This window comes from Macrobrachium rosenbergii, chromosome 30 (assembly GCF_040412425.1).
Source record: "Macrobrachium rosenbergii isolate ZJJX-2024 chromosome 30, ASM4041242v1, whole genome shotgun sequence".
Lineage (NCBI taxonomy): Eukaryota > Metazoa > Arthropoda > Malacostraca > Decapoda > Palaemonidae > Macrobrachium > Macrobrachium rosenbergii.
The window spans coordinates 14,646,001-14,660,319 of record NC_089770.1 but is presented as its reverse complement, the minus strand read 5'-3'; the positions used below and the strand labels follow the sequence as shown (position 1 = coordinate 14,660,319).

Here is a 14,319-nt window from a genome sequence, read left to right as displayed (position 1 = left end):
CCTCATTCTTGTAGGAAAATTTCCTATACTGTACACTTCAACAAACCCAGTGTACTGTACAGTTACAAAACTGAAGCCACAGGATAAGTTTGAAAAGAAACGGCAGCACGTACCAAGTACTTTTGTGTAATTAACAAATCTCCAGAGCCCCGATGATGTTTCAATTACTACATTAAAGTACTTGGAACTCTGTCACCATTTCTTTTCAAACTTTTCCTGTGCTTCAATTGATAAACAAATAATATTCATATTTTAGTGAATTTTTATGTGCAGACTCCCATACATAATGCTCAATTTCTGTTGAGTGTTTGTCTTTTCAAATGTGTAAACACAGTATATTACACTATTCAGTGAGGGTCATTATAGTGTTTAAACAGCACTGTTCAGTGATGTTAAGACCTGTGTTTTCACAAAACTAGTTTTGTTTAACAACAAACACTGTGTTGGTCTGTGTAAATCATCTTATCATGCACAGTGATTATACAGGTAACCCTGAATACTCACTACACATATATAAGATGTGGTTGTGTACACCTGTCATTGAGGAGAGCTACTTTATCAGTCACAGTTTTCCCCAATGCATTTATTTTCATAAAGCCATCAAAATGCAGATGATTCTCACATGACACAGTTATCACAAATAAAATCAAGCACAACTAAAAACAGTTACATACACATACAAACATAATATAATAACTTGGAAAAATTTCCCACTTGTACAAACATAGCCTACATAAAATAAAAAATAATGAGAATGAAATAGCAGTTAAATCCAGATGTAACCATAAAGCAAAACAGAATGAAAGATTGTACAAAGTCACAAAGTCAAAACTCTGGTCACCAAACTTGAGTTGAATGGAGTGATGGCAACCTGTGATATTAACACTGTGCCCAAAGGAAGACACAAGAATAACATGACACTGTACCTATTGCAAGGGGCACCACATCTACAAAGCAGTCACTTCCTTTTCACTTTACACAGAAATTCTGACCATATTGAAAACAAGTTTGACACCCAAAAATAAAACCTTGCTCATGGCAGCCAAAAATAAAACCTTACCCATGACATCATAAGGGTATGAGTAATGTCCAGAAATTTAAGCAAAATTGGCTATAAATTTACTTACTATTGAGAGTTAGTATTAATAATCATCTCTGCCAGTGAGGCCTTTGTCTTCAGTTTAGTTGCATTCCATTTACAGAATTACTATTTATGATAGAAATTCATTTCTCGTCATAATGTGGTTGGGATCCCATAGTAAGCTGTACGTCCCGTTGCTAGGTAACCAGCTGGTTCTTAGCCACGTAAAATAAATCTAATCCTTCGGGCCAGCCCTAGGAGAGCTGTTAACCAGCTCAGTGGTCTGGTTAAACTCAGATACACTTAACTTATTTTTTATGATTATCTCTCGAGGTACACTTTTTCCCTGTCATAAAGTCATGCTTTTTCCACTTTATTTTCTATAGATTTACTTTCTTTCTCCTTTATCTGCATTTTATCAACACCTGTTGACAAAATCAAGTTTGTAATTTACACTAGAAACCTATAACCATCTCAGAATTGAAGAGATGAAAGGTTCCATTTGTAATTATCATGCACCCAACAAACACACTGCTGGATCTTTCTTGTAAAGGAATCACATTAATGGTTCTGGTATTCACTACATCAAAGCTGCAACAGAGTCAAATAGAACAGAACACTGTACTACAATGGCATTACTCCACCCACAGACAAAAAATGATGTCACTGCTGACCGCATTTTGTATCATATACAGATTGTGTAGGAGCCTGCCTTGTTTTTTGTTTTAGTAAACCTAGTATGTACAGTTCAACATTTTTTGTACTTTGAACAATTACCTCCTGCTAAATCGAACTAACATGATTTCACAGTCCAACCTTTTCTTTATGCCTTCAATTCTTCACCCAGGAGCTTTTTTTTTTTTTTTACAAGCCAAATAAATGTACAAAGCACTGATAATTGTTATTTTGTAATGTGGAACTTCAAGCTATAATCCTTTACCACCAAAGTAACAACTGTATGTCACGAAGTCCCAGAAAGTATCTAACCCCTCTTGCCAGCAACAACAAGATATGTACTAGTTTTTGAAAGATTAACCCTATAAGCATATTTTGCTACTGTAAAAAAAAGAATTGTCTGTTGATGAAGGGTAGCCCAAGATGCACTATATGGGGGTAGAATCACCTAACAAATTATGATAACGTCTTGAAAACCGACAGCCATGGAGAAGAATCACATACTTTAAAGATGAGAATACAGCAAGATCCTCCTCTTGTGTGTACAATCCTAATAAGTTGTTCTATATACACTTGAAACCATTTCAGTACCTTACTGTATGTTCTGTATTCCTTTACCTTCACTCAGTATTAATATACAAAAGTAAATTTTTAAAAATATTGTTGGAAATCAATTTAACAAACTGCTTTCCTGAAAATATGACTAAAACAAAGATGTTGGGTGGAACTGGAAAAATTCTAACTACTTTTTATCGTCACATTTTCATTAGTTAAGGTAACTTTACTATTATGGGACTCATTTCAAGTGATGATGTCTGTAAAATTTAATAAAAAAATTCAACCCGAAAAGTTTCAATAAAAAATGTGAAATGTAATGAGCTGTACAATACATTTAGTAAATATAATTTCTTTCATAAGTGCTGTAGCTGTATACAACTGGGCTTTAAAGGCTTTAAATACTGTACTGAATTAATATTTCCTCTGCACACTTTAAAATTTAATAAACAAAAACTTAAAAGCAATCTTAAATGATTCAATATAGCTTAAGAAAATAACAGTATGACATGGCTGGACCAGTGTAAAAATTGGACTGGGACATTTTATTAATTTAAACTATATTTTGCCATACCAAACTAAAAACCCATGGTCAAGACTACCACAACTTCCACAGTTAAGAAATGTCCCATGGGTTATTTACAAAATGGGCCACCCTACATAAACTGCTTTTGAAAGTGTCCGAGACCAGCGTTTAATATTCACGGGGTATCCCAGTCTGTAAAACGGGTGGTGGCCTAAAACAAGTACAAATGCAAAGAATCTTTTAATTAGGTAGTGTGTGTGCTGGGTCTTGCTTAAATACAAAAAAAAATTGTAAAAACTGTCGCCTAAACATTTGCTTTGCGTAACTAACATGGATCGGTATCTTATGGTTAATAAACAGTAGCCTAGGCTAGGCTATGCTCTAGAGCGTTTAATTAAATGTCTACGTTTTCGTTTTATTGTAATTATAAGAAGTCTGTGGCTAGAATATTATTCATGGGATCAAATTCACACTGTCAATCAAATTAAAATATATATAAAAAAATTCGACACGGCAAATTGACATCCATCGTAAAATTTTGAATCTCGACTCTGGACGGCCACGATTAAAAGACACTGCGAAAAGACACTAATACCCCATAAACATGACTTTTATTAATTGAATAAACATATATTACCTTTAAAATGCTCTTAAATGGCCAGGTAAATGGCCAATTAACACCCACAGACGAGCCACTCCCCTCAGTTGACCCCGAAACTACGACCTGTCAAAACAAATCAGACGCTTTCTCCATGTCCACTTCAGCTGCCATTTTCAAGCTTAAAATCAAATCTACTTAGAGAGAATATGGATTAAATTCTTCTCCTCACCTTCATGAATCCCCAGGAAAGACGAGAGGGAAGTCGTGTCATAACTCGCATGGAAAACTGTCAAATTTCATCGCCCCTTAGACGTCAATAGCAGAAGGCAGCCATGATGGGGAGGTTGTCGTCTGCTAACTGATCTGCTTTTCGTGGTTCCTCTTCCTCTCCCCTATTTAAACGGCGTCTTATTTTGCTTATTCAGTGCCGAAATACGCACTAAATAACAAAATGAAAATCGATGTTTATAATGTAATTCTCGAAACGGCGCTTAGGTCTTTTCTGGCGGCGAATTTCTCTTTTAATAACGGCAGAAATCAATCCCGTTCGGAGGCCGCGTCCGCTTTGGTCGGCGCCTTCGTTGGCGTCGGCGAGGTCAACTCTTCTCTCGAGAAGGAAATGAATTCAGTCTTTGGGATATATTCACTAAAACATCAGACTTCTCCATATTTTCGTTTAAAATGATTCATTACAAATCCCTGTCATGCTGTGGCGTTCTTGGGGTGGGTTTTAAAAATGCCGTTATTGAAATCGGACGACAAAATGCGCAGGTCAATCTCTATAAGGCTCATACTTAAAAAAAACAGAACATCTATTGTTTGCAATGGCAGTTTTTTTATCCCCTGAAAGACGAAAGTACAGTTTAATAGGATTTTTTGTCTTTAAGAGCGTGCGTGCGCTCAACTGAAATACGCATACGCTCACGCTCATTCGAGGAGATAGACGTGACACGCTCAAGCTGTAACTAATTAGAAGATTAGTCTAATGAGTTTTACTTATGGAACTTTACATGTCTGCAGTCCCATGAACTCACTCTCTCTTTCTCTCTCTCTCTCATATATATATATATATATATATATATATATATATATATATATATATATATATATATATATATATATATATATATATATATATAATGAGAGAGAGAGAGAGAAGAAAGGAGCACAAAATGTCCCTTTATATATATGTATATATAATATATATACATACATATGTATATATACATATATATATGTATGTATTATCATATATATAATAGAGAGAGAGAGAGAGAGAGAGAGAGAGAGAGAGAGAGAGAGAGAGAGAGTTAATGCTCCTCAATATCTTTGACAGGAATATATACATCAGAGTCGAAATCAAACATTCACCTGTCTTGATGGCCGAATGGGTAAGTCACTATCATCACTGATCAAACCCAAAATACATACAATTTCGAATCCTGGCTGGGACAGATGCAGTTACATAATTCTCTTTGAGTATAAGGTATTCTCAGGGAGAACTGACTTTTTAAGGAATGTTTGTGGCTTGATATTTAAGAAAGAGACATATAAGACTAAGCATTCAGACATACAAGCACACCCACACTTGCATAAATCAAAACCTCGGGAGAATCGCGAGATAACATTCCCAACCATTATGAGATGAGAAGAGAAATTTGGCCCCTCTTCCAATTGGCCTTGTGTGCTTGGCAAACAGGATTTGCCCCTCTCAGAGGACTTAAAAGAAGGGCAGCAGCCAGCTTCTGAAGAAGAGGAAGAAGGGGGAAGGATTATTGTATTGATCTTTGGAATGATGCAAAACAAAATGAGTGATGGTGGGAAAAGGGAAATGAAAGGCAGAGAAAGATGGTGGAAGAGATTTATTTAACATCGATTCTGTGTCCAGAAGTTTTAAGGTGTAGTCCTATTCGAGTTCGTGTTTTGAAACAGCCTCTTTCGTTCACATTCACTAAAAATATATATATATATATATATACATACTAACTCATCCTTCCTCTTCGTTCCTCACAAAGGTCAATGACCCCCTTCAGCACGCTGACGAAGTCGAAGACGTCACAGAAGGAGTTGTACATGGGAATTGGGGAAACTCTCATCACACTGGGTTGCCGGATGTCACACTAGAATAAAGAGAGTGAGAAAGTGAAAAGGTATATTATATCCAATCAGATACCTCACGGTGCATATTCACTCAGGTGCAGGTAGGTCTAGCCTGGTCATACTACATCCTAAGCTATTTCACTTTCAAATTCATTTTCCACAATCTCCAGAACTGTTAAATTGATTCCCTATCTTATTCCAGCCTGACTGAAGTGAATTCCTCATTCAGGTACCACTTACCTCTACCAGGCCCTTTCCAGCCCTTATGAGTTCATAGTCTGTTGACTCTGTACATAAGGATTTTCAGCAGAAGATTCAAAGAAAGAATGAAAGAAAGAAGAGCCTTTGAAATACTCAAGAAAGGGCTTGAGCTTTCTAGACAAAAAAGGAACAAACTTGCAGTTAACTAACCACAACTCCTCGAGCTTCCAGCAGAGAAAGGACTTCCAACAAAGGAACGGAAAATTCGAGAGAAAGTTGGGACCCTCGTTGCATCGGATCCCGGGGTGTCACGATCGTCACCATGGGGGCGTTCCCATCACGGCCAGTCCCAAACTCCTTGTCTATCAGCATCTCCAGATACCCCGTCAAGAGGAACTGCTTCCTCAGTATCCTGTCCATGCCCGCTTCGCATAAAATCTGTAGAGGAACTTTACGGTAAGCCTAGATGATCAAATTTATTTGCATCAGTATTGAGGAAGTAGCTCACTAAATGATTTGCACAGAGCTAAGATTTGCTCAAAATCTTAAAACTGTCTAGTAGACCCTTCGTTCAAGAATGATATACGGTTAAATGTATTCATGTGATGAAATCATAATCATATCAAATTAACAATGGAAATCAAAGGTAATTTCAAGATATCTGAATAGTTTCTTTTTGGGAGAAGTGACTTCAAATATTTAGTTAAAGCAAACAGGTACTGATCATGAAACACGCTGTACAAGTCAAACTGTTTTGGACTTTCATTTTTGTTGTTACAGATGATTACTAAATCTCTTCAGTAGACCATCTGGTGAATAGTTAAACAGAAACTGCTTTCATGCAATTTATGTAAGAAGAGCACTTCACCAAACACATCAACTACCCACACTTCAAGCTACATGAAAATGTTTTTCAGAGGGATTCTGGAGCATACTCACGTCAAGTCCAGGCTTCAGACAAGCTACAAGAACTGAGGAGGGAGTCGCTATCCTAAAAGCATCGATTCCCTTGGCCGTGTCACACTCCTGCCTCATTTCAAATTTGGTGGAGTCCTTATTGCTCCACCAGCCCTTCAAGTGGACCGCCTCGCGGCTGTCGTGCTTCGAGTTCAGATACGCCCCTCCTATGCCACCAGGACCTCCACACAGATACTGTTTGAGTAAGATTCGTCAGGGATAAGAAACCCCTCCAAGATTCGAGCTCATCTATACACCACTTCCCCTGCCAGTGTTATTATTCTTCAGCTCACCTTATTGGAACACCAGCAAGCAAAGTCAACGCCCCATTTGTCTAAGCTGATTTCGACGTTGCCGATGGCGTGGGCGAGGTCCCACCCGACATACGCCCCCTTGGCATGGGCTGCTTTCGTGATGGCCTCCATGTCGAATTTCTGTCCCGTGTAATACTGCACGCCGCTGAGACACACTACGCAGATGCTGTCGCCTTCTTTCTCGAGGATCTAATTCCAAAAATGACAAAAATTAAGTATCACTTCATCAAATAACCTCAAAAGGGAATCAACAAAAGGAAGTTTCAGAAACAGGAACCAGTTTAGGTGTGAGTTGCTTCAGTTTACTACTGTTTACCATGTACTGCCAATCTTTAAAAACAATTATTCATAGTTCACAGAACTCCTACTACCCTGTGGTTGTTACAATACGTCAAGAGACAGAAAAAGTTAACACCCAATACCTTTATTACTTCCTACCTGAAGTATGTCGTCTATATGGATCAAGCGTTCTCCTGGTCTGGGACCAACTTCTAAAATGGCTTCATCAGGATCATAACCCCTCAAGGATGCTTGGGTCTTCATGACATACTAAAAGCAAATATACTATTTTGAATAATTTCTTTCCAGTCTATCTGAAGTGTGCAAAAACGTTTAATGATATACAATGAAAATAATAATATTTTAAAGTACCAAAAAGGTCAACTCTTGACAAGTCTGGTGTGTATTTAATGTGGTTAGGACAGACTTTCCAACATTATTTCGGCAGCAACCCACGTTTAAAATTCTTACTCTCTGTTTAAGATAATGAACTTGAACACAAGTGTTCAGAATATAAGGATATAATACATATGCCATGACAAGCATATTGGTAACTGTCACGGAAAATATAAATATTCAGTCATTTCTACGCAAAGTTTGTTGAAATTTTTCATCTACATTTCTTATAAGCATTTTAACTGGACGGTCATAATGGTTTTCAGTCTCATTTTAATCAACTTCAGCATGACCCGGTGACTTAGTTGAATTCTGCAAATTTGGACTCATGTTTATTGGTATAACTTCCTGTAATCTCAGCTATCTCTGAGTGCGGCCATTTTAACAGTACATACCCTGTCAGAACAGAAGGCGCCTTTCTCTATGAGTATCTTGTAGCGAGTCCCCGTAGGCTGATAGAAAGACACAAGAAGAAGATGGAGGTTGACGCTAAGGCCATTCATGGAAGTCACGCACTTGGGATCAGCTCCCACCAACTTGGCAATTTCTTCTCGTCCGATGTGATCGCACAGTACAGTAGGTGCTGGTTTTGTCTGGTAGGTACCAGATCCCCTGGCATAAGAAATAACATATACAAGAAGCTTCAGGCATAAGGCCACCCAAATCTCACCACAAAAACAAGAAAAAATTCTTGCTTACATTTTAGTCCATCGGTCTAGTTGATCTTGTACAAGGGCATCTACCCTTTTCGGTTTAAGGCCTAAGCTGAAGCCACAGAAATAAAGGCAGTCTTCCTCAGCTTCTTTTGGGCTTACTTTTGCGTTCGGCAGTGTTCCTTTCTTGGGGTAGTCGAATCTGGTTAAGGGAACAGTAACTTCAGTCTAATTACAATGGCTGAAAGTTGGTGGGTTATAGGTTTTACTAAATGACAAGGGTGGTCATAGGTAAACTTCAGGGTTGAACCTTGTTACTGGAGGTGAAATAAACAATACTTTAGGCTTGACTGAATTACGGAGAAAAAGAAAACGTTAGGTTTCAACGAAGTGAGAAAAAAGGTTAAAAAAAACGATAAACTTTAGTGTAATTATTCTGTTGAAAAAAATAACTTTAAACTCAGGGTAAAAAGTAAAGTTTCAGTTTTAAACTGACAAAAAAAAATAAACATGCATTTTACACTTTTCTGAACTAACGCTGAAAAAATCGAAAGTTCTAGGCTTTAATCTTAAGTTTTACACTCTTTCCCAGACTTTGTAAGTGAAATTACGTAAATTTTGATTGTAGTCAGGTTAAAGAGGTGAAAAAAATGGGCATTTTATGCCTTCATTGAAATTATAAAGGGGGCAAAATGGCAACATGTACAACCAGCAAAAACTTAAAAATAGGAACAATCTTGACAATCTCGTTATTCTGCATGTCATCACTTTTCTCTGAACTGTCGCAGTGGGTCAGCTTCATCCATAGCCTGAGCGAACTCCCTGTCGTATACGCTGACGTGACGTTGGGCCGCCACAGAAGACAACGCCTCGGCAGGTGAGGACAGAGGAGGAGTCGCCATCTGAGTGAGAAAGAGAGAGACAGAGAGAGATAGAAGGTATTCTTAATTGCCATCACAAGCATCCTCAGACTTACCCTGACAACTTCCATTTTACATCATTCAGCCATGCCTCTGTTCTCTCTCAGTTCCTCGTTGGACGAGTCGGTAGAGTTCTCGGCTAGCACTCTGCTAGGCCCTAGTTCGAGTCTCCGGCCGGCCAATGAAGAGTTAGAGGGATTTATTTCTGGTGATAGAAATTCATTTCTCGCTATAATGTGGTTCGGATTCCACAATAAGCTGCCGGTCCTGTTGCTAGGTAGCCAATTGGTTCTTAGCCACATAAAATAAGTCTAATCCTTCGGGCCAGCCCTCTCTAGGAGAGCTGTTAATCAGCTCAGTGGTCTGGTTAAACTAAGGTATACTTAACTTCTTTCTGTTCTCTCTTCTATGTAAGACAACCCCCCAAAATATTTCATCGACAAAGGACCGCTTTCTCATCAGACAGCATCACCCCATTATCATAATTTATTCTGAGATCCATTTGCTCAGTTACCTTTCTCTCTGCATTTACTTCCTCGTCAAACAATTTATTCAACATGAAATAACTGATCATTTATTCCCACAATTTCAAGTACATGCATTCTTTGTCTTCCTCACCTCCTTCTTGACCAATTTATTCATCCACATATACCTCTGCATACACTTATCCCTCCTATTTTGCAACTGCACCTTACATAATCTTTTTTCCTACACTAAGCTTCTCATTTCCTCATCCAGCTACTCACGGTCTTTATTCCATCTTAAAACCATAAACACTTCCTGCAGACTACATAACCATACTCTGGAATTTTATCCACCCTTCACATACTCCCCTAACTTCTGTGCCTTTAACCCAAGATAATTTTGCACCAATTTCCTCATTAGAAGCCCTCTTCACCTCCTTATCACACTTCCCGATCTTGATTACCCTATAAGATATATTTTCATTCCTTCCTCTCCAATCTAGAATAAGTTCAATCAGATAATGAGCAGATAAACATCTAGTCACTCTTACTTTCGTTCTCACTGATATATCCAAGAACTTGCTTTTCCACATACTCTGAACTGATACGTAGTCTAATTAACCCCTTTCCTCATAATTTTTTCTTTCACAAGTACAGTATATACATATATACATATATATATATATATATATATATATATATATATATATATATATATATATATATATATATATATTTGTATATATATATATATATGATAATATATTTTATTCTGAACTAAATATAAATATTTAAGCATGATTGCATACATAATTATCCATTAACATGCAGCTTACACATTCTTATGCAAATCATACATGTATACAGATATCTGCTGAAACCACAGGCAATGTCTGAGGCGGACAGACACAATGCCAAGTACTTCTGTGTATTTAATACATTTTTGGGGCATAAAGATGTGTTCAATACATGAATGCACTGGACACTAGGTCGTTTCTTTTTAAATATCCTCTGAGGCTCCAGTTGATCGTCAAATCACATGCATATTTGTGATTATTTAAGTATATACCGACATATACAAACGTTTGTTTTTAATGTTCATTGCTTTCCACACTTCATTACGGAAACTTGAGCAATTTCGATTGAAAATTAAGAAATTGCGAAGTCACGAGGAGGAAGAAGAAGAAGGCTACACAACACATAAACTAACCAGTTTAGTCCGTCTGCAAGATGTACACCAAACGATGCCAACTACTACGACAAATCTTACCTCGGTGCCACTAATCTTCTTAACTTTACTCCCGAATTTTGCACGTCAGTATGGCAGATGAATCATGAACTTGAAGTTAGCAATTCAATCTGATCCAGACACGATTTATAAATGTTCTAGAAAAGATCGTCAAGATAAAAATCACGAATGATTATGACGTTAGCAATCAACATGCAGCCTACGTCTACCCAAGTTATTACTGAAAGTGAGGCGGCTGACGCTACTATACGTCTGCCAAGAGGAATGTGACCCTGGAGGGTTTTGGCCTTGATGACTGTTAAGTTTGTTATCATTTCATCGCGGTTTTATAATCACTCATGTTTTTTCTAGTGTAGTTTGGGTGCTAAAAAATACTCAGTTTGCGATAAAACTATCAATTTTTTCTTTATTTATTTTATCTCAAGCTTTGTTGAAGCAGAAGATATAAAATCATCAGTGCAGAGTTGAAGTTATCTGACACTAAAATGTTGAATTATTTTCAATGACCCCAACTTCATCCATTATACCTCGGTTGATCTCAACAGTGAATTATGTACCTTGTAGCCAAACAACTGTGTTGGGTCACATAGGGATGGCCAGCAACCTCATTCCTTGGGATATTTTGGCGACCAGAAAGAGATTAAAGAGAAGTTCATCAAGTTAAGAGCGAACACTTTCACCAATAATTCCTCGTTTGTCTGACAAGCTTTCAAAGGTTGGTCTCGGAATCCGTTTCGTCTACTGATATACGAGTACATAGTAGGCCTACTGCTGCTATCACCAGTCTCCCAAGGTATGTTGTAAGGACTAATCATCTCAGAGGTTATCTAACTCAATGCGGCTGTATCAACAAAACAGCTCTTTATTTTTTCCTCATCTTTAGCCGGAGTTGGTCTACATATGAGACAAAACACACACACACAACCTTTATCTCGATATGAGAGATAATATTGCACTGGATCTAAGACGATTTGTTTATGGGATGGTTGTCGGTAGAAAAACGGCCACATATTATCTCCAATACGTATTTATTTAGTGTTTCTCAGTCAAGGTTTATGACAGAATAATTAGCACCTAGTCCGCAGGTCTTAATTCAATTCCCTTAGCAAAACCATAAATAATGAAATAGTTCCAATTATTTCAGTAAAAATAACATATTTAAACAACACTGCGATAAACATAACAGGCAGTTATTTATGTGAAATAAATTAACATTTTAAACAATAAATTAACATTCAAACAGCACTAACAATTTGAAAAGTACAAATAAGTTAAATAAATTAATACATTTAATTAAAAAGTAACAAATCAATAAAAATATAACGTAATAGTGTTATTGTACCCCAAATGAGTTTCTTCCATTAACCCTTAGATTAACTTTTGTTGGACGAATACATAACTAAGCAAATGTGATGAGCAATAGAATACAAACTCACTGGATGACAAATTCAAGACAAATCCTTCATAAGAAGGATCTGTATTTTCCCAAGAGCTTCTGTGTCGACTCCTCTTCAATGTCTATTTGCCTTCAAATACAGCAAATCAGTTCCTCCCACAAGATGTGTTGAAAGGCCAGTCACAGTTTTTCCTTACCTGGTTCCAGTACAGGTCTGGGGGACACCTGAAATAGTGGATCTGGTCGCCCAAGCATCTGTAAAAGTTCGAGCAGCTAGTTGGGTCTGGGGTGAAGCCTGTACTCTTGCATTCACTGATATCCACCTGGCCCGGGGCAGTTGGTGTGGTAACTGGGGGTCTGTTGGAGGTAGGACTAGGTTTCGTTGGTTGGGTGGTCCCTCCTGTAGGTGCCTGAGTTGAGCTGTGAAGGACAGAGAGAGACAATGAGGTCAGCTGAGCCTTAAAAGTGACAACATAAAGTCTTTCTGTGCATAGGTGATAAGACAAGGAACTTCAGATAAGAAGCAGAAACCATCTCTTCTTACCTGGGACCTGTAGGCTTTCCGAGGGTTTCCACGATGGCTCTCAGAAGCGGATTAATGCCGGATTTGCAGGTTCCTCGGAAGTCATCCATGACAATGTCCCATATCATGATACCTCCCAATCCCTTTGATTTAGCATACTTAGCCTGCAATAAAACAAACGATTTGAATACAATGCCAAAATTCCATATCCAGAGCTCAATCTGACTGAGCAAAATTATGCAATTCTGTGATACAGCTAATTCATTAGTTGCTACATGGCCTTACCTTTCCAATGATTGCACCGATATCATCATACCCGACCCACTGATTTCCTTTGGTTAGGTAAGGTCCAGCAGGATCGGAGATTTTCTTCCAGCCGTCTCGCTCTTGAGCTGAGCAGATTTCATAGTAAGCCAGTGTGCCAGCATCCTTCATCAGTGGCCCTGGCATTCCAGCTCCTGTTGCTGGTGCCCCTGGAGTTGCATCACTTCCAGCTAGTGTCCAAGATCGCCCGTAGAATGGGACGCCCAGAACTAACTTCGAAGCCTTTGCTCCTCTCTTGATCCAGTGGTTAATAGCAAAGTCAGCAGACAGTTCTTGTGACTGCCCGGGGGCTGGAAAGAGTGGTGCGTGATGAGCAACTTGTTTTTCCCAGGATCCGTGGAAGTCATAGGCCATGACGTGGATCTGGTCAAGATCAGCAGCTATGGAAGGAACATCGTAGCCTTGATCGATGACGTTTTTCCCGGCAGACACAGCAGCGGTCAAGAGCATGCCATGGGGATTGAAAGCCCTGCGTAACTCGTTAACCCAAAGACGGAAACCTGAAGATAGTCAATTCTGTTAGTAAAGAGCATTCTGTACAATACTCAAATTTCCATAACTGGTCATAGCAGAAACTTTCTTTATATTACAGCACACACGAAGTGAAGACTAACCTTCTTTATCACTTGCTGAGCTCTGATATGCTGGATATTCCCAGTCTAGATCCAGTCCATCAAAGCCGTATCGTTTCAGGAACTCGACAGCATGAGTTATGAAGTCAGCCCTCAGCTTTGGACTTGCCACCAACCTCGAATACTTATCAGTCCTGGAATCGGTCCATCCACCGAGGCCAAGTAACATCTGTTGGTGATGAAGAATTCATACCGGTCAATTATTTTCTAACCTGAGATTAGTTTAGTCATAGAAAATCCCATATAGGTCCACTTGTCATGGACATTGTCAGGAATGTGACTGAAAGAGAAAAATCATTCCCAGGAGCAACCGAGAAACCAACCTTTGCACTAGGATTCCTCCGACGCAAGTCGACAAACTTCCTGTAGTTCGCTAATCCATCGTCCTTGTCCAAGTATGAGTCGTGTTCGGTAATCCTGAGCGTCCCAGCGTCTAGGACGGCGAAAGCGTAGATCACGTGTGTGCACAGTTC

General features: G+C 38.5%; 2 protein-coding genes across 9 annotated transcripts in view; both read right to left on the bottom strand.

Moving 5' to 3' along the window:
• The window catches only part of metro (membrane palmitoylated protein 7-like protein metro), a 40,598-nt gene extending 36,568 nt beyond the window's left edge, over positions 1 to 4,030 (bottom strand). For 2 of the 6 annotated variants that reach the window (XM_067131856.1, XM_067131859.1), the window contains exon 1: positions 3,668 to 4,030. The gene's annotated coding sequence lies outside the window, so the exon portion shown is untranslated. Of the gene's footprint in view, positions 1 to 3,474; positions 3,559 to 3,667 lie in introns of those variants that run through there. The other 4 variants (XM_067131855.1, XM_067131857.1, XM_067131858.1 and 1 more) reach the window with 3 other exon arrangements.
• A 1,255-nt stretch (positions 4,031 to 5,285) lies between these two features.
• Positions 5,286 to 14,319, bottom strand: part of LOC136855071 (kynureninase-like) — a 52,195-nt gene continuing 43,161 nt past the window's right edge. For all 3 annotated transcript variants that reach the window (XM_067131852.1, XM_067131853.1, XM_067131851.1), the window contains 13 exons: positions 14,170 to 14,319; positions 13,829 to 14,015; positions 13,176 to 13,714; positions 12,912 to 13,054; positions 12,565 to 12,787; positions 9,107 to 9,240; positions 8,385 to 8,540; positions 8,081 to 8,297; positions 7,449 to 7,559; positions 6,990 to 7,199; positions 6,679 to 6,891; positions 5,950 to 6,177; positions 5,286 to 5,558 (listed from right to left, as the gene is read on the bottom strand). The exon at positions 14,170 to 14,319 is cut by the window's right edge and continues 35 nt beyond it. In XM_067131852.1, coding sequence (XP_066987953.1) covers positions 5,421 to 5,558; positions 5,950 to 6,177; positions 6,679 to 6,891; positions 6,990 to 7,199; positions 7,449 to 7,559; positions 8,081 to 8,297; positions 8,385 to 8,540; positions 9,107 to 9,240; positions 12,565 to 12,787; positions 12,912 to 13,054; positions 13,176 to 13,714; positions 13,829 to 14,015 — 2,499 coding nt within the window. In that variant the 5' untranslated portion in view covers positions 14,170 to 14,319 and the 3' untranslated portion in view covers positions 5,286 to 5,420. The remainder of the gene's footprint in view (positions 5,559 to 5,949; positions 6,178 to 6,678; positions 6,892 to 6,989; positions 7,200 to 7,448; positions 7,560 to 8,080; positions 8,298 to 8,384; positions 8,541 to 9,106; positions 9,241 to 12,564; positions 12,788 to 12,911; positions 13,055 to 13,175; positions 13,715 to 13,828; positions 14,016 to 14,169) is intronic.